The 19,781-nt window shown below is 36.3% G+C and overlaps 2 protein-coding genes across 7 annotated transcripts in view; one reads left to right on the top strand and one right to left on the bottom strand.

Moving 5' to 3' along the window:
* CMSS1 (cms1 ribosomal small subunit homolog) overlaps positions 1-4,690 on the top strand; it is a 155,688-nt gene extending 150,998 nt beyond the window's left edge. For 3 of the 5 annotated variants that reach the window (XM_034412389.3, XM_034412398.3, XM_087894847.1), the window contains 2 exons: positions 456-544; positions 4,465-4,690. In XM_034412389.3, the coding sequence (XP_034268280.2) occupies positions 456-544; positions 4,465-4,548 (173 nt within the window). In that variant the 3' untranslated portion in view covers positions 4,549-4,690. Of the gene's footprint in view, positions 1-455; positions 545-2,618 lie in introns of all 5 variants that reach the window. The other 2 variants (XM_034412406.3, XM_034412414.3) reach the window with 2 other exon arrangements.
* Positions 4,691-9,143: 4,453 nt separating this feature from the next.
* DCBLD2 (discoidin, CUB and LCCL domain containing 2) overlaps positions 9,144-19,781 on the bottom strand; it is a 31,194-nt gene continuing 20,556 nt past the window's right edge. The window contains exons 9-16 of one of the 2 annotated variants that reach the window (XM_034412332.3): positions 19,506-19,630; positions 17,399-17,546; positions 16,051-16,176; positions 15,549-15,674; positions 15,295-15,388; positions 13,871-13,920; positions 12,692-12,829; positions 9,144-11,489 (exon numbers count right to left, since the gene is read on the bottom strand). In XM_034412332.3, the coding sequence (XP_034268223.1) occupies positions 11,044-11,489; positions 12,692-12,829; positions 13,871-13,920; positions 15,295-15,388; positions 15,549-15,674; positions 16,051-16,176; positions 17,399-17,546; positions 19,506-19,630 (1,253 nt within the window). In that variant the 3' untranslated portion in view covers positions 9,144-11,043. The remainder of the gene's footprint in view (positions 11,490-12,691; positions 12,830-13,870; positions 13,921-15,294; positions 15,389-15,548; positions 15,675-16,050; positions 16,177-17,398; positions 17,547-19,505; positions 19,631-19,781) is intronic. The other variant, XM_034412339.3, reaches the window with a different exon arrangement.

The raw sequence follows: 19,781 nt of genomic DNA, 5'->3' as shown, positions 1-19,781 counted from the left end.
CTACACTGGGTGCCAGTTTCTTTCCAGATACTATTCAAGATGCTGGTCATCACTTTTAAAGCCCTATATAGCATATGGCCAGGCTACCTGTGGGACCGCCTTTCTCTAAGGACCCTTCCCTTCCCCCAAATATTGTCTTCTGATTGGAACCAGGAAGCATGGTTTTTCTGTCGCAGCCGCTGGACTATGGAACATTCCGCCCCCTGAAATTCGGCAGGCTTCCACCCTTTTAGCCTTCCGTAAGGCTAAAAGACCTCACTTTTCTTCCTTTTGTGTCAAAATGGGAAGATTTCATACTCAGAAGCTTATCAGGATCTTCGCTTTAAACAGCTGCGATGGACAGGGCTAAATCTGCAAAAGTTACCTGCCTTGGAATTGAATAGCAACAAAACTCTAAGAATCATTTTGACATGCAAATGTTCTGTCTTCATTGCCATCTTTTCCTTTCTCCTCAGAAGGCCTTAAGCTGACTTTCTTGAAATATTTTATCTTAGACTGGAACCATAGGGATCAGAAGTTAAGAAGATTAATTGACATCCCAGAGGTACAAACTTTTGTCTCTGCATGTTGCTTGTTGGATGCTGACGGTGACATTTTAGTTTATACTCTAGATCAGGGCTGTCAAACTCGCATCGTCACGGCGTTGTCATGTGATGTATCACGACTTTTTTCCCTTTCGCTAAACCAGGCGTGGGAGTGTCCAGCGTGTGACGCATCTGTCCTGCGGGCTGCAAGTTTGACCCCCCTGCTGTAGACTTTTAAGAGAAGAGAAGTAGGTGTCAGGGTTCCAAGTAACACCCCCAACGAAAGAAGACTCTGAGGTTAAAAGTTCCTCAAAGTTCCATTTTATACATTCCAAATTGAAAAGTTGCTTTGTTTACAATTTCTGTTACAGATTATAAGGCTATATCCCATTTCACATATAATACAAACAAAAATCTATATTTATCATTTCTAGTCTACATAACAAAAGTTGCAGCCAATTGTTCATTGACTGATAATCAATTGACTTATGATCATCATCAAAATTCTCACAATTCCTGGCAGATAGCAAGTTTTTATCTTGAATCAATACCCATAAAATTATCATAATTTAAATTAAATCTAAATAATAAAACATGTTAAAATTAGAAAAAATATTAAAATCAAAATAAAGATAGCAATGCAATATAAGGAGCTCAAGCCACAATTGCTTTACAAAAAAAGTGAGCCTGTACAGATCTTTAGGATATTAAAAGTAAGGGGCCAGATTTTGAGAGAAAGCCTATCTCAGAACAATTTGATCTGAACTCATCAAAATAGTGATACTTTAGTTCCTTATTCTCAAATTGTACAGCAATTGTAGATCATAGCTGATCATAAAACAGATCTAGAAATCATTTAGCAAATCTTTGGCTGATTTGCTGATAAGGATTTCTGATCCTGCTTTCAAATCCTAACCTCTATCTAAAGAGGGAGTTTTAAAAAATGTTTAACACTTACACTAACTAATTTTGTACTTATGAAATAAACCAGTGATAAAGCAAGACATCTGAATATAAAGTTTCCACCCAGAATAACTAAAATAAGTTACATTATTATTCTTGCAATTAATACACCGCCCTGAGTCCTTCGGAAGAAGGGCGGTATAGAAATAAAATTATTTATTTATTTATTTTAATTATTTTAATACATAAATTTCATATATCATAATTTTTTTTAAAAGACAGTAATATAAAGAATAAATTGAAAAATGCCTCATTTATATACAAACATATATAATACTCTTTTCCTATAATAATGGTAAAGTTATCTAGTAGGGTCTACAAAAATGTCAAAAACTAAAGAGAGAATGTGCCCCCTTGTGGCCTTTTTTCAAATGTGAAATTTACATATTAGCTACTACAGTTAATAAAACATCTATTAAAAAGATGCTGGTGTCTGAAGGAATATGTCCTTATAGCAATAACTGTATCTTTTCCTTCTTTCTGGATATTTTTCATTTTTAAAAAGTTACATTTATTTTATTTATTACATTTATTCTTTACTGCAATCTCACAGAGCTCTCATCAGCTTTATGGAATATGAAAACCATTGGAAGCAAAATAAAAGTAATAAAATCCTAACGATCTAAAAAAAAATACCAAACCAGGTGTCATTCCTCAAATGCCAAAACAGCCTCTGTCAAGGTTGAAACTTTAATGGGAGGCTATTTCAGAGGACTGGACTTCTTCAGAAAAGCAGTACCTCTGAGCTCTTCCATCCCACAAATTTGAGCTTCCTCAAAGCAGTTGGGCTAATTCTGAATGTAAGCTGATGCTAAGCTATAAAGAGCATTCTATAGGTAAAACCAATACTTCAAATTATAGCCAGTCTCTTATAGAAAGTCAATGCAGGGCCCATGGCACACAAGTAATGGGCTTTCATTAGCGAACACTAGGAGGTACCTGAACTGCTACATATTAGACCAAGTAAAGCTTCTAAGTGGTCTTTAAAGGCAGCCAGCTGTGGCACATATCACAGTAATCTAAGGAAATAATGATGAGGACACGCGTTGTAGTACAAAGATTCTTGCATAAAAGTAGGGCTGCAAATGGCATATTAGTTATGCTGGTCTCCTTGCCTTTCTATTGTGTTAGGAACCAGAAGTCCAAGAGTACAGTCAGATCACAGACATGTCTCTTCAGTGGTAGCCCTTCCTTCCAAGATACATCACTCAAAGGATCTTCTTCATCCAGACCCTCACTTACCCACCTTTTCCCATCCAGACTCGGTCTCCTGTCACTAACAACTTCACAAACACAACCTGGGATAGAGCATTTAGCTGACTAGGGTGACACACTTTCTTATTTTGTCACCATTTTTTTTTTTTAAATGAGCAGCAACGTATGGCAGTAACCCCACTAGAAATTGGTTTGAGTTAATTTCTTTAGTGATAGTACGTAATTGTTACTCACCCCGTTAAAATTAGAAAAGATTTTCTAAAACTTCAAACAAGTATATTAAATTTTCTTTGTAAACAAGTTCAAGACTTTTTACAGAAAATTTTAATTAATGTTGTAGTTAAGCTACTGGTTTAGAATAGTTAATTAGTTAATAGTTAATTGTTAATTAGTAAACAATTTCTGCAGGTTTGACCTATTATGCATGCTAATTAACACTTAGTACTTGATATCTAAATGTTTATAGGGGCTATTATGCAAATATTAAAATAGAACTGCAAGTTTTTAGCTCTGTATGCTTAAATTTGTAAAAAAAAAAGTGCATTATTTATTTTATTTATTTATTTATTTATTTTATTCAATTTGTATACCGCCCTTCTCCTAGTGGACTCAGGGCGGTGCACAGCCAGAACTAAAACACATACCAATACAAAATTTAAAATTTTTAAAAGAATTACATGACTTTGGCCCAAAATTTAAAACATTCAAACTAAAACCCATTGACAATTTAAAAAGCTAAAAAAAGGGGGGGGTTCATGCCAGCCCTGCTTGATGGAAAAAAAAAGTTTTTAGGGCACGGCGAAAGGCCCGGAGATCCGATATCCTTCATATCTCTGGGGGCAAATCGTTCCAGAGGGCAGGAGCTGCCACAGAGAAGGCCCTCCCCCTGGGGGTCGCCAGCCGACATTGCCTGGCTGACGGCACCCTGAGGAGTCCGTCTCTATGGGAGCATACTGGTCAGTGGGAGGCTATCGGCGGCAGAAGGCGGTCCCGCAAATACCCAGGTCCTATGCCATGGAGCGCTTTAAAGGTGGTAACCAACACCTTGAACCGCACCCGGAAGACCACTGGAAGTCAATGCAGTTCACGCAGGAGAGGTGTTACATGGGAGCGCCCCCTCGCTCCCATAATCCCCCGCGTGGCCGCATTCTGCACCAGTTGGAGCCTCCGGGTGCTCCTCAAGGGGAGCCCCAGGTAGAGAGCATTACAGTAGTCCAGGCGGGAAGTGACGAGTGCCTGAGTGACTGTGCATAAGGAGTCCCGATCCAGAAAGGGACACAACTGGCAAATCAGGCGAACCTGATAAAAAGCCCCCCGGCCACGGCCGTCATATGCTCTTCTAAAGACAGCCGTGCGTCCAAGAGGACGCCCGAGTTGCAAGCCCTGTCCGTGGGGACCAATAACTCGCCCCCAATAGCCAGCGATGGCACCGGGACACAGCCACTCGGTCTTGGAAGGGTTGAGTCGAAGCCTGTTACTCCCCATCCAGATCCGCACAGCCTCCAGGCACCGGGACATCACTTCAAGGGCATCGTTGGGATGGCCTGGGGTAGAGATGTACAGCTGAGTATCATCAGTGTACTGATGGAACTCCACCCCAAAGCCACGGATGATCTCACCCAGCCGCTTCACATAAATGTTGAACAGAAGGGGCGAGAGGACCGACCCCTGCGGCACCCCACAAACAAGGCGCCTCGGGGTTGACCTCTGCCCCCCTGCCTCCCTGCATTAATTGTAATGCTGGTAAATATTTTTTTTTCAGATAAAAAAAGAAACAATTGAGCTTCTAGAAATGGAATTAATCAAGCTATGCAGAAATGGCTCTGTGAAGTTGGGACTTTTTTAATGATTATTTCTGTAGTTCATTCTATCATCTATCAGCCTCTGCTGTGTTGAGCTGCCTTTAAAAGTGCACAAAGCTGAAGATGTGTGCAGATACTTTTATTGTCCATCATTCTTTTGTAATAAAACAATATTTTGTCTGACGATCTCCACTGTAATTTTTTCAAATTTCTATCACGGAAGGCCTAAAAGTTGTTTTAAAATCACATACCTAAGAGAAATGAATTGAAATAATTAGAAAACATGATTCAAATTATATATCTATTACAAGCAAGCCATCTTAGCTGCAATCTGCCCCCATTCCATTTGCAACACAATAAAAAGCCGAGGTGGCGCAGTGGTTAGAGTGCAGTACTGCAGCTACTTTAGCTGACTGCTAGTTCAGCAAATCAGCAGATCAAATCTCACCGGCTCAAGGTTGACTCAGCCTTCCATCCTTCCGAGGTGTGTAAAATGAGGACCCAGATTGTTGGGGCCAATATGCTATTTAGTATACTGTCTTTGGTGTAAGCCGCCCAGAGTCCTCGGAGAGTGGGCGGCATAGAAATATGAATAATAAATAAAATTTAAAAAAAATAGCTTGCCTTGAAAAGTGCTAGAGAAGCATGGGGATTCTTATCAGATATGGAAAATATCCTAAATCTGTTGTCACCTTCACAATGTTGTTATAATCCAGTTTTCCTCAAAATTCAGTCACTATGCAACCCTTAAAGCAAAGAATAATTTCTTCTCATGCTCCTTTGCATTGGGAAGAATATGTATGTATGTATATGTATTCTGTCCTAGCAATTAGAAGACCCTTGATACAGAATGAAAAGTGTTAGTTTTGTTGAGCTATCCAGCATCAGCAAGCTTAAAAAAGGAATTCAGTTTTTTTAAAAAATATTTTTCCTGCTTTACGCTATGCAAGTTTTTTTTTTTTTTTACAAAATAAGCATCCCACATTGTGCATTTTATTTTAAAAGCTTTTAAGTTATATTTAAAATTGTTATAGATATTACCTAATTATAGCAACTTATACAAAGTGACTAGTATGCTGAGGTAAGAACAGGCCGAAATAAGAAAGTACATTCTAAGGAAATAATCACCCATGACTATGTGCATTCATTCTTCCTTGAACTATAGCAATGACCACTCTGCACATTTAGAATTCATTTATGAAATACAGTATTAACGTAAGGCAAACAAAAAATGTAAGAATTTTGCAAGAAGGTTGTTTGTGCCAATATGTGGCATTAATACCTAAAAAGTGGTGCTGTAATTTAAGAACGCTGTTTTCATTTGACATATATATTGTATTTATACATTTCCATTTCTCATGTATCTCCTTATATGATGTTGTAATATTTGATGTGAAAAGCTTTTATGAACATAAAAAGGAAGATCTGCTTGATTGTATATTGTAAATAAGCTAGGGCTAATGGCCTGAATATACAGTGGGGCAAAAAAGTATTTAGTCAGCCACCAATTGTGCAAGTTCTCCCACTTAAAAAGATGAGAGAGGCCTGTAATTGTCATCATAGGTAGACCTCAACTATGAGAGGCAAAATGAGAAAACAAATCCAGACAATCACACTGTCTGATTTGGAAAGAATTTATTTGCAAATTATGGTGGAAAATAAGTATTTGGTCAATATCAAAAGTTCATCCCAATACTTTGTTATATATCCTTTGTCGGCAATGACAGAGGTCAAACGTTTTCTGTAAGTCTTCACAAGGTTGGCACACACTGTTGCTGGTATGTTGGCCCATTCCTCCATGCAGATCTCCTCTAGAGCAGTGATGTTTTGGGACTGTCGCTGAGCAACACGGACTTTCAACTCCCTCCAAAGGTTTTCTATGGGGTTGAGATCTGGAGACTGGCTAGGCCACTCCAGGACCTTGAAATGCTTCTTATGAAGCCACTCCTTCATTGCTCGGGCGGTGTGTTTGGGATCATTGTCATGCTGAAAGACCCAGCCATGTTTCATCTTCAATGCCCTTGTTGATGGAAGGAGGTTTGCATTCAAAATCTCACGATACATGGTGTTGTGGCCCCGCCCTCTGAGCCTGTCCCATTGGAGGAAGAAAGCTCCGAGCATGAGGAAGAGGAGTCAGCCAGGCCTCCCTCTCCAGGCCCCTCCCCTCTGGCACTGTCTCAGGAGCCGGCCGAGGGAGAGGAGATTAGCCGGGAGACAGGTGTCTCAGATGAGAGTGAGGGAGAGATGTCATTCCTGGACGCATGCCTCCGAAGGCGTGATAAACGATTGCAGCAGCTCAGGAGGCGTGCTAGGGATTAGAATTGAGTCACTGGACCACACCCCAGAGACTATATAATAGAGGGTGGTGGCCAGTGATCCCTGTGACGAACAAAAATAAACCTTGGATAGTCACTAAAGCCTCGTCCGAAACTGCTGAGAGGAATATTATTTCTGTTGGACTCTTGTACGCTGAGTATATTATCTTTCTGTTTCTGTGGAAATAAAGCACTTGGCAGACGGTGTGTATATCGCTGCCAAGTTGGAGATAAAGACCTGGGTGTGTGCCAAGTGCTTCCTTAACCCTCGGCTGGCTGTGTTTGTGTGTGTGTGTGGACGGGGACAGATCACATGGCCCCATTCATTCTTTCCTGTACACGGATCAGTTGTCCTGGTCCCTTTGCAGAGAAACAGCCCCAAAGCATGATGTTGCCACCCCCATGCTTCACAGTAGGTATGGTGTTCTTTGGATGCAACTCAGCATTCTCTCTCCTCCAAACACGAGGAGTTGTATTTCTACCACAGTTCTACTTTGGTTTCATCTGACCATATGACATTCTCCCAATCCTCTTCTGGATCATCCAAATGCTCTCTAGCAAACTTCAGACTGGCCCGGACATGTACTGGCTTAAGCAGGGGGACACGTCTGGCACTGCAGGATCTGAGTCCCTGGCGGCATAGTGTTACTGATGGTAACCTTTGTTACATTGGTCCCAGCTCTCTGCAGGTCATTCACTAGGTCCCCCCATGTGGTTCTTGGATTTTTGCTCACCATTCTTGTGATCATTTTGACCCCACGAGGTGAGATCTTGCGTGGAGCCCCAGATCGATGGAGATTATCAGTGGTCTTGTATGTCTTCCATTTTCTAATTATTGCTCCCAGAGTTGATTTCTTTACACCAAGCTGCTTGCCTATTGCAGATTCAGTCTTCCCAGCCTGGTGCAGGTCTACAATTTTATTTCTGGTGTCCTTCGACAGCTCTTTGGTCTTCACCATAGTGGAGTTTGGAGTGTGACTGTTTGAGGTTGTGGATAGGTATCTTTTATACTGATAACAAGTTCAAAAGGTGCCATTAATATAGGTAATGAGTGGAGGACAGAGAAGCCTCTTAAAGAAGAAGTTACAGGTCTGTGAGAGCCAGAAATCTTGCTTGTTTGTAGGTGACCAAATACTTATTTTCCACCAAAATTTGCAAATAAATTCTTTTCAAATCAGACAATGTGATTGTCTGGATTTGTTTTCTCATTTTGTCTTTCATAGTTGAAATCTACCTATGATGTCAATTACAGGCCTCTCTCATCTTTTTAAGTGGGAGAACTTAACTTGCACAATTGGTGGCTGACTAAATACTTTTTTGCCCCACTGTATGTCATACTTCCAATTAGACACTTTACATAAATTTATGTATAATTCTAGTAAGAAATTAGAAAGCAGCCTTACAGTGGCATTTGTGATATTTTGTAGTCATTTATGGGAAATGTCACATATGCAAAATTGTAGGGTTTTGTATATGTACCCATATAGCCATTTTAATTGGCTTAGATTAAAAATCCTTTTAAAAAAAATAATTAGAATTTCAGCAGACAAGTTTCAGAAGACTCAGTACTATTTATCAAGCCTAGGTTATTTTATTTCAGTAGGCACTGGGAAATTAGCTGAAATGTTTTTTCTCCTTATTTTATGCCATTTGACATTTTAGGTAGTATAACTAAGTATGTAGTTATTTTTAATGTTAATCTATTAATACTGTTAATAAATATAATAAATATACAGTATTAGTATAATTATGAAATATTAAAGTATCCAAATTTGATCTGCATCATTAAATGCACCTGCACAATTCAGTTTGAAGAACTTCGATTCCAATTCCACTTGTAAACCAAGAGTAGAAATGAAAGTTATAACTGATAACTGCAAAACAGCCATTATCACTTAAATATTTGGTTTACTTTCCTTGTGTTTTCCTTTCTAGAAATGTGTTTTGATAACAAACAGGAATTATTAAATTAAATGCTATCAGGAACTGTCTCTGTTATAACCACAAGCTACACCCATAGCATTCCAATATGATTTGGTGTAAAATAGCAAATAAGTCTATTAACAGCAGCAAAACTGACCTTAAGGGCAAGAAGTAACAGATGGAAGATCATTAAAGAGTGATACAACCTAGAATTAAGAAAGTTCCTGAAAGTGAGAACAATTAATCAGTGGATTGTCTCCAGAAGTTGAGGGTGCTCCATTACTGAATATTTTCAAGAAGATGGGCAACCATTTTTACAGAACAGTATAGGTTCTCCTGCAAGAGTAGGGAGTTAAGAGTAGAAAACCACCCATCCTATATTCACACACAAATTTCTTCAGTCCATTCTGGCAGGTATTTTACTCACATGAGTTGGAAAGAATCACATAAAAGAACGAATACAAAGAATATGCGGAAGTATAAAATCTATACATCACTTGTTCTCACACATTCAGCCCTTAGAGTACCATAGTTACAGAATAAAAAATAATTTACATATAATTTGTATAAATAAAAACATGAGGAATGGAGTAAGGCACAAGAGCAAATTTCTATGGAATTGAAATTAAACATTTTATATTACACAGTTGTGATTGTCATGATTAAATTTACCAGTGAACTAACTTAAGATATTGTGTATTTAGCAACACTATACACAATAGTCTTTTGACTTATACATTCACAACACATTTAAAAGTCCATAAAACTGGGCTATTGTATATCAAAGAATATTCCATTTTGTCATCACTACAGTGCTGATAAATACAGTATAAAACAGCACTTTTTCATGTGCTTTCTTGATACATAGTTAAACATGGTAAAAAGGAAAATGCATTTGCAATGTAATATGTTTGTGTTCAATACTTTTCTTTGTACATAAGGTCACTAATCAATTCAAATATATACATTTCGAGAAAGAGAATTACAAGATTAAGTACCTTTAATTCTAAGCTAAACACATAACTTTGAACTTTTAAAATGATCAGCTCATTAACAATAATTTAAATCTCAGTCTACATCGAGCAGCAATTTGTCTTTAAATTTTTTTTGCCACATTTTAATGTAATTGAAAACAGAATTCACAATTTAAAAACTACCAGGGTGTTTTTCTTGAGGCATAAAAGTATTTAAAAACATTTGGGGAAAAAGCTGTACATTTATAAATGTATGAAAATCCTGACCTGTATTTGCAAATGTATGCACAATATATTGATGTGCTTATTATACCTTTCAATATAAAAAAGTCCATCTTCAAGGCCTACAGTTTTATTACTGTGGGAGAAAGCTACAATAGGGTGGGTAGGTGGTTATTTGTTATAAACCTTAGCTGAAAAACTTACATCTGCAGCTAATAAATCCTCTGTAAAGCTTTCTGTGGTCTAATATTAATATAACAATATTTATATTACAGTTTGGATGTCTTAAATCACAACACACCCACACAAAATAGCCCTGCAACACAGATTGATTCTTATGCCCATGTTGCTTATGGGAAACCTGAGGCTGAAAAAGAAAGCTACCTAGTGAATATGTAAGAGGACCAAATCTGAAATTCATCATTTACTAGGCAAGCAAGAGAAATATTGTCTTTGAAAAAAGAATAGATAAAAAGCTCTAGTGCAAATTCCAGCTTTAGGGAATCTACAGCTAATAAATGAAAAATACTAGACAGTATTTCACATGAACAGAAGAGCAATATTTAAATGAAGTTACTCTCTTGAATGACCAGAAAAGAATGATTAACACTATATGGTTTTTCTGGTAATTCTTGTTTACAAATTTATTTATAGAAATTTGTTCATTCATTGCAGAGATCAATTTCAGGTTTGTATAAATACTTGCTAAAAATGACAGTTTCGTGTTTAGTTTGCTTTACAGTACTATGACTATCCTTATGAATTGTTAATCAGACTGTTAGTAGTATCAATGACTTCAAAAAGTAATAAACACTATCTTTCTTCGGCCCATCAGTCCTATGGAGTATCAAATGATTATTGATGAGACTAAATGACTTATGTATTTATACTAATCAGGCACAGATTAAATTTGTCATGCCTTATCAGGGAATGAAACGCCCATCAGTAGTGAATTACAAGTTTTTCATAACCTGTACAAGAAAGCAGTAGTTGTATATTGGCCCCTCAAAAGAGCAACACACGTTGTTCTGGGCCTATAATCTCATGGTTTTCTTCAACACAACAGTCTGACCTTTTTCTCTACTGATTTAACTTGTAGAAAACTCTAACTTATATCTTCTTTATTTTCTGTGGAGTGTGGCATATTCTGTGGTACCTGGTATACCAATTCATTTGGAAGGCTCAGTCCTGGCATCCCCTTAGGTGTATCGTAGAGCATGTGTGTGGCTGGTAATGAACTATCTGCCCTAGAAAGAAGTTTATTATAAGTTCCCACTAATGGAGGAGCTTGAGTCCCTGAAGCTTTGAAGGTTGATACAGAAGCAATGCTTGGAGGAGGTGCAGGATGCCCTGACATATCCATCACTATTGGTATTGCATATTCTGGTCCAGTAACTGGGAGTGGTTCAGCGTAGGCATGATATATTTCTTGTTCTGAGGTGTTACAAGAATCCGTATCTGCATAACTTGCTTCCTTTCCTTCTTCACGTTTAAAAGTTGACTTTTGATGAAGTGTGCCAACAATTCCTCCTACAAGTGGTTGTGCATACTCTGTTGAAGAGAGTCAAAAGTGAATTTCTAAACCTCTCAATACACAGAAAAAAGCCACTACAAGATTTGCAGCATAAGATGACAAGCCTAATCACAAGGATAATCTCAGTAGTAGATGGGGATGACATTGGATCTGTACCTCAACCAAAATGATATGTGTGTCATCCTTTAACTTTGAAATGAATCAGAAACTGTGGTACTGATTTTTAATAAAACTTTAATAGAATGCCTATAGGGACCATACAGTATTTTCTTTTATAAACCCACCCCCACAATACAATAAATCAGACTCATACTTTTATCTACATGTAGTCCCTGATTTAGGACTGGTTGCTTAGCAACCATTCAAAGTTCCAACGGACTTCCTACTTATGACCCAGATTTGAAGTTCCAACAACTATCCCAATTCATGGTCACATGATTGCACTTCAGGCACTGGGCAACTGGCTCACATTTATGGTCAATGCAGCTTCCTATAGTCATGCATCCATGATTTATTTATTTTTTTCTGTTGGAATTATTTTTGTGGCATTTACTTCTGATTTCTGGCAAAAAAAACCAACCCACACATTGTGGATAAAGGATTTGCTTAACAACTGTCACATTTATTTTACGACAGCTGCAAAAAATGGAGTAAAATCAAGTGAAGTCACAAGATGACCCACTTAACAACTGGCACAATTTACAACCTTAATGATGGGCTCAATTAATTGTAGTCAAGGGCTACCTATACTTCAATTTTTAAAGGTTTGCTTATTGAAGAAGTTAGCAAACAATAATTCTGTATAAAAAGTACACAAATATACTATATATTTTATTTGCCATTTAAAATATTTTTGGCGGGTTTAAATGGTTACTAAGTTGAAACTTTATTAGATGAGAAGAAATATTTATTAGATTTATTTGCCACTCATCTGGACTCCATGTTAATAAATTACCTAAAAATTGTTGCCACATTAAAAAAAAAAACACCTGGCTACCTCTAAAGAAAGGCTGGCTTTCCAAGCTTTCTCCAAGATGAAAAGCCATGATATGACAGTAATTTCAAGTATGCTCTAAATCAAGTATTTTCTTTCATAAATCTGAAATTCTGTGGGAAAACTATAGCATGTTTGCTAACCCATTTAATTTGAATGTATATACATCTTTCTTTTGAAATAGGCAGCATTTGTTGAAATAAATGTAAACTGGGGAAGATGTACCTGCTGATTGACTTTGTAACACAGTAGTAACGTCTCTTGATCTAAGGCAATTAATTTCACTGCTGTTATAATGAACAGATGATTCTTCATGGTCTGCAGATTTAGCAGGAAAGAATTGCTTCATTCCTTTCCACCAACCTGCAATAAGACATTAAAAAGGACTTATAAGATATATTTATGAATCAAGCTATTTAAAACTCCATCATAAGTACTCAACTATAATAACACCTTTCTATGCTAATCTAACAATTTTGTAATAGCAAGCTTCTACACATATTGTGAAATCATTTAAATCCTACAAAAATCCACAGCGGTTATCACTGGGATTCTATGCTCAGTTTAATTCTTTTCCTCCTTTATCAAGGCAGCTATTTGTTTATTTATTTGATTTTTATCTTTTTATTATTTTATAAGAAACTCAAGGCAGTGAGCATACCTAATACTCCTTCCTCCTCCTATCTTCCTTACAATTACAATCCTGTGAGGTGTTGCTATAGTTTAAACCAAGGATATCCAACCTTGGAACTTTAAAGACTCGGGGACTTCCAACTTCCAGAATTCCCCAGCCAACAGAAGAATGGATGGAGAAAGCGATGGAGCTGGAAGAAGTGCAAAATTCAGTATTAATTAAAGAACGTATCTATCTTTGTTTCTATTTGGAAATAGCTTCTGAATCTTGTGCTTGAGACAGAAAAAAATGAACTTTTGACTGGATTTCCCTGATCAATATAGTTTGTTGCTATAGAAATAGTTAATACTTGCTAACTTGCTGAGCTGGTGAGTAAGAAGCTGAGTAATTCTATTCTGTACTTTATTGTGCTGAAAAAAAAGTTAGCCAATGCTTTTTCTTCCTTCCTGTACCAACACCTTTGTCCCCCACCCTTCTATCCCTCTGCCATTTTCCTATCATCTTTGTTTTAATCTGCATTTTATATCATTAAAAGTTTGACGCCACATGACTCCTGGGCTATATGGAAGTATCTGCCTTGGTCCACCCTTTTATCCTGCTCCACAAGGAAAGCAATGTTAGGGATGGGGAAAAAATCAACGATGCCATTTGAAATGTTTTGTAAAGTACTCAAGTGCATGTCCCATTCTAAATATTAACTGAAATACTGTAAATCAGAAACACATATTTGAACCTCAAAACATTACAACAAAGTTTGCATCTAAAGTTACCTGCACGGTCCCAATAAGGTATATCATATGTTCCTTCTGACTTTCTTTTTCTGAAAATGATGTCAAATAAAGAAAATATATATAATTAGTATTAACTTATTTAGGATAGAGTTAAGAGTATCACTGTTTGAAATATGACTTAAAATATGGGAGGCAAGTCAAAAAAAGCATAGCAATTAAAGTATTGAAGCGGGAAAAACGATGGATAGATGATTTCTTTCTTTTTTTGTTCTGATTTGCTTTTCTTTTTCTCTTGTTTAGGTAGGTGACATGACTAGAATTTAGGTAGGATACAAAGAAAATGTTTTTCAATAAAGGGTGATATGATTAAAAGTTAGAATACAATAGAAATAAGGAAGAATATTAGTGTATACACTTTTATATAATAAAATAAAAGCAATAACGAGAAAATATGGAATAATTGAATAATGACAGACTGTAACTTAATATAAATGTGTATTATTAGATATAAATTGATTGAATGTAATAACTATAATTAATTTTACTAGTTTTATTTCTATTAGAATGCATGATACCCAGGTGGCACACTGTTCACGCATTGATATGTTTGTAAAAAAAAAATAAAAAACCTAAAAAAAAATGACTTAAAATATTTGGCTGTAATATAACAAGAAGATTGTTTTCTTTGTGTGGTAAACTATTAACATAAATAGCAGCAATGTTGTTTATTAAAGTATGCCATTCAACCACTAAATGTATTGTTAAATACAAATCTTCTGTAGTCAATTACCATTAATTCATGCCCTCGGTAAATTTCCATCCTTTCCAACAGGAGATGAAGGCAATACACAAAGCAATTTATCACCACAATTGGCCTGAACTCTACAGCTAAGGTAGACTTGAACCTTGGTGCCTCCAGGCCTAATCTAAATGTTTCTAAAAGTTATTCTTAGCTGAAGTTATTTAAGAAAAAAATAATACTGCCACAAAAGGATTGTTATTATTTGAAGAGGATTATTTGAATTCATGGTTTTTTTTTTAATAAATCTTTTTAATTTTTCCCATTTCATCTTTACATAGTCACTGTGCATTCTTAGCAATCTTCCTCTGTTGTGAGCCTGCAACTCTTCAGATATTAATCACACAACTGTACCTAAGAATTCTTAAACCTGCAGCCACAATATATCATGAATACTATCTAGAGATGTGTGCTCTTGAACAGAAAAATGCAACTTCCCTGATCTGGTTCACCAGCATTCATTAACAGACACCATAACCTCTACCAGAGTAGAGTAGGTGAAAATAAATGTTAGCACCATTCTATATAAAGCTTATAGCTTTATGTTCCACCAAACCTTCCCAAATTGGTGCTGTTCCATTATAATTTTTGAGTATATTGTACATGCTGTACAAAGTTGGTATGACACATTCCTTTAGAAGCGCTTATATAATAACTTGGTTACCTGTTTCTCCAGTGCCAGGAGCAAACTAAGATCAAGATGAGGGTGGTACAAACCATGACCAACACGGGTACTAGAACAGCTATCAATGCTACATCTGAAAACCATTAAGATATAGAATATGTTAAATTCATAAACGCATTAAAAAACAAACTTGATACATTCCCTTTTATCTAGGTAAATATTGAAGAGTACCAAAATATGTATTATTAATGCTAATGCATTATTTTACTATGCTATTTTTTAGGTATCAGTACCTTTTGTAACACTCGGTGTTACTGTAGTATTCTTGATCTTAGGAGCAAATGTTGTTTTACTGGTCTGCAATGGAAAATCTTTGTTACTCCTGGGCGGTGGAGCCAATGTTGCTCTTGGAGACCGAACTTAAAACCAAAGCAAAATCTTAAATAAATTATTTGGCTTTTTTAAAATAATAATAATAATAATAATAATAATCCCATTTTACTTATATAAATATCCAGTAATAATGCATATAGCATCCATAATATTTGGAGATATTTTCTTAAGACTGCCATGAAGGCTAAGAGCTTTGCAGTGTACAAAACAGTTGACTTCTAATTTAGCAATTTTGTATGCAAAATCTGCATGTCCTGTTGGCTACAGAAATATATATTAATTAATCATTGCTAGTGAATGAATTTCAGTGGTTTAAAATAAAGTGAACCACAAAAAGGCACTATTAATGCTAGGCAATTAATAGTGGTGCAATGCTTTTTTTTTTTTTTTAGATATCAGTACCTTTGGTTACACTTGGAGTTAACATAGTGTTCTTGACCTCAGGGGTGAAGGTTGTTTTATCAATCTGCAAAGAAAAGTCATTGTTGCTCCTGGGTGGTGGAGGTAATGATGGTCTTGGAGCCCGAACTTAAATAAAAGCAAAATCTTGAGATGACGTCATTAATTTAAAATGTAACAGGTATCTTTGTTTTATATCATTTTACTTTTTCTCAAAATATCTGATAAAGAGTGCCAGCGACTAATGTGAATAATTCTCATTATTCTCCTAATATGTAAGATACGAATGTCCAGGACCAATCGGTAACTCAATGAAAATGAAACAAATATATGAGCATATTGGCATAATGGAACACGGGACTTACCGTAACAGCTGCTTCCCCTCTCTTGAATATGTAGGAACAAGCAGCTTTCACCCAGTTTTAGTATGCTCCAGCAAAAAATGAGACAAGAAATCAAACTTTTTAAGCTAATCCCTATCAATAATAGAAGTTGAAAGATACTCTCTCTGACATAGAAAAAAGGAGAGGAGTCTCTGGATCAGAGGGGGAGAGGAGGGGAGGGGACGGGAAGAGAGCAGGCAGAGCCCTCCAGGACTGTCTTCCAGATTTAGTTGCAGAAGTACAGATGAATAAACATACTTTTCTCAACAGATGGAAGAATAGCTACTTATCCTGATTAAGACTCTGCCCTAACTTATTCCTCAAATATAAATTGATTGATTGATTTATAAAGTTTAAATGGTTGCTCATCTCACAAAGTGTGACTCTGGGCAGCACATAACCCTGGTCCTGCTCTTGCTAGAAATCCAAAAGCACAGCCAATGTTGTTTCTGGTTTATACCTCGGTCTGAATCCCAACTGAAAGGGATCCAGATAATCCGCTTCATTCAAGGTCCTCTGAAGCTGCTGTGGAGCACCTTCATAACCATCTTCCCCCAAAAGGGGAGATTAGATACTAGACAAAAAATGCCAGTATAGGGAGTTCAGCGATACAGAATCAAGATGGCTTCTTCAGAAAAATCAAGGCTTGTTGACTAATCGCAACAAGCAGTTTTTATTCCTTCCACAGTCCTTAGATCAGGGCTGAGTATTTGAACCAAATAAGAAAAAAAAATCTTCAGTATGTTAGGGGCTGGATTAGCTACTCTTTTTCTGACAAAAGTAAGTAGACCAGCAAAGACCAGGCAACTAGGCAGCATGGGTTGGAACTGTGTGGTGGTTGTGAGGGTTAAAATCATGTTCCTACCTACTGAATGAAGGACAGTAACAATGCACATAGGATGGCCTCCTCTTCCTCGATTAGAAAATTGTACATTTTATAAGGGATATATCAAATCCACTTGACTTACCAATATTAAATTGACATCCCAACAATTCTACTTTCATTGCAAGTTTTTGATGCCATTTCAAAGGGTTTATTCTAACAAAGCGAGCGATAATGGGTGGAATGAAATTATTGCGAACTTCCTGATAATAGCCTGTGTTGCCTTGAAATACCTTTAAAAAAAAAAGATCATATAATGTGCAATAAAGATTTGCCATGTGATTCCATTTTCTTTTTTAAAGTGTTTCATTTTCAAATTCAAAAGAAAATTATGATTATCTTACGACTTTGACAAATTATTTCATAGCAGGCATTCAGTTCTCAAAGCACTGATATATATTCATTAATGCAAATTCAATGAAGCAATCATTAAAAACCAGTAATGTTTAAAGTGCTTACTTTTATATTATGCAGGCTAAAGCTTGCAAGAGCAGAAATAAAGAAACTGAGACTAGACAGGATTATTATATAAACACCGTGCAAATGTTCTCAAGATTCAAGGCTGAGAAAAAGACAACAAAAAGTTGATTATCAGAGAAAGAGATATAGGGTTTAAAACCTCAAGGTGATATATAAATATGGCTAGATTTGATCATATTGATCATTGTTTAATAACAACAGCTTTCACAGCTCCAGTAAGGCAATTCATCTGAGCTGTTCTTGAACGTTCTGCTGTTAACTTCACGGGATTCTCTGTCCAAATGTACAGAAAGATTAACTGCCACACCTAATATGGTCTCACTACATCAGAAACCCATAATAGGTACCATTATTTAAGTAACATTATCTGACTCAGACCCGATTAATTCTTGAATGTCTAGAAATGCTCTGTATTGCAAATTTTTAAAAATCCTGGAGAAAGGCAACGGCAAAGCACTTCCATTCTGAACCCAAAAACACTGTATGGAGATGTCCATGAAGTCATCAAGGATCAAGCTAAGTTCAGATTTCTCTTTTAACTATTCTTCAACTGACTCAAATCTTAGAAATTGCTAGATAATCAGAGAAACACATTTAAACATTATTACTGTGAAAGTTATAATGATCACTTACCATTATCAAGTTTAATGTGGCAAAGTTTAAATATATTCCCTTCTTCCCCCTTTTTTTAAAGCTACCAAGCCCAGAAGAGGGCAGTCAAAAATTAGAATTAACTGATTTTTAAATCAGTTTTAAATCAGTATCTGATTTTTTTTCTGACCTTATTCAGCATTCAATACTCCATGAAATATCACCAAGATAGAAATTAAGATTTCCAACAAAACTCAAAATCAAGCAACAGGCAACACTTGTCAATAGACAATTGCTCTGTGGAGCTATGAAAATTATGGCAAAAGTGTGATCCACTGCAAAGGTTTTCTGGAATAAGGATGTCCATGTGCAAAATCCATGTTGGCTGCCTTTGCCACTAAAATATTGTAGAGGGAAAGATACATTACACCTCCAAAACTGATTTTATCAACTCTTTCGACTAAAGCATTTTACACAATAAGAATAAGGCAGAGCTGAAGAAACCTACTAGACCTGCATAAATTCTTCAAAGAGGTGATTCAGATCCCTTTGAGAATATACAGAGCCTGCCTTTTTATCATTAAACCAGCTGCATCTTTTTCATGTTTGTGCAGCTGCCTCATAGAGTGTTCCATGTGTCCTGTATGCAGACATTTTGCTTCTTTTAAAAGGATTTCATCAAGCCTAAATATTACTAATATTACTAAATATTAGTTACAAAGAATAACTAATATTCTTTGATACTGATATTGAATCACCCAATTCCCAAAAAAATATAGAGTCCTATCCAACCATTCCTCTCCTACTATGTCTGACTTTTGGATTGCAGTATGTGATTTCTGTGGGTAATCTTCCCTCAATCCAAGATTAAGTGCATAAAATACTTTTTTATTTTTCTATACCTTGACACAGGGACTGAAAGGATTAGTACCATCTATGCTTCAAATGAAACAAAATGTGTTCAATTTCAGAATTTACAAATAATTATAATTTTCCAATAAATATATTTCAATCTATAGTCAGCGAATATAAGCACCTTCATATTAAAGGGTGGATCTAAAACGGTTCTTCAATATAATTTCAAAAACACACAATGATTTCCTGTGATATATTAATCTCACCTTATCTCTCTCAACACCAGGTTCTCTGTATACTGTCCACTTCTGTCCTTCGTTGCTATACAGAATCCTATAAGCAGAGACATAATAATGGTACTCTGCTAAGGTGCTGCCAGTTGTAATGATACCTGTGAATCAGAAGGTCCCCTTTATAATAAACAAATATAAAATATAAATGTGTATGTATTATGTATATGTGTGTGTTTAGATAGAGACAGACAGACAGACAGACTGACAGACTGACTGACTGACTGACTGACTCTGGGACATTCTAAGCAT

This window comes from Pantherophis guttatus, chromosome 5 (genome assembly GCF_059756535.1).
Source record: "Pantherophis guttatus breed Tessera chromosome 5, ASM5975653v1, whole genome shotgun sequence".
NCBI lineage: Eukaryota > Metazoa > Chordata > Lepidosauria > Squamata > Colubridae > Pantherophis > Pantherophis guttatus.
This window is presented reverse-complemented; position numbering and strand designations above follow the sequence as displayed.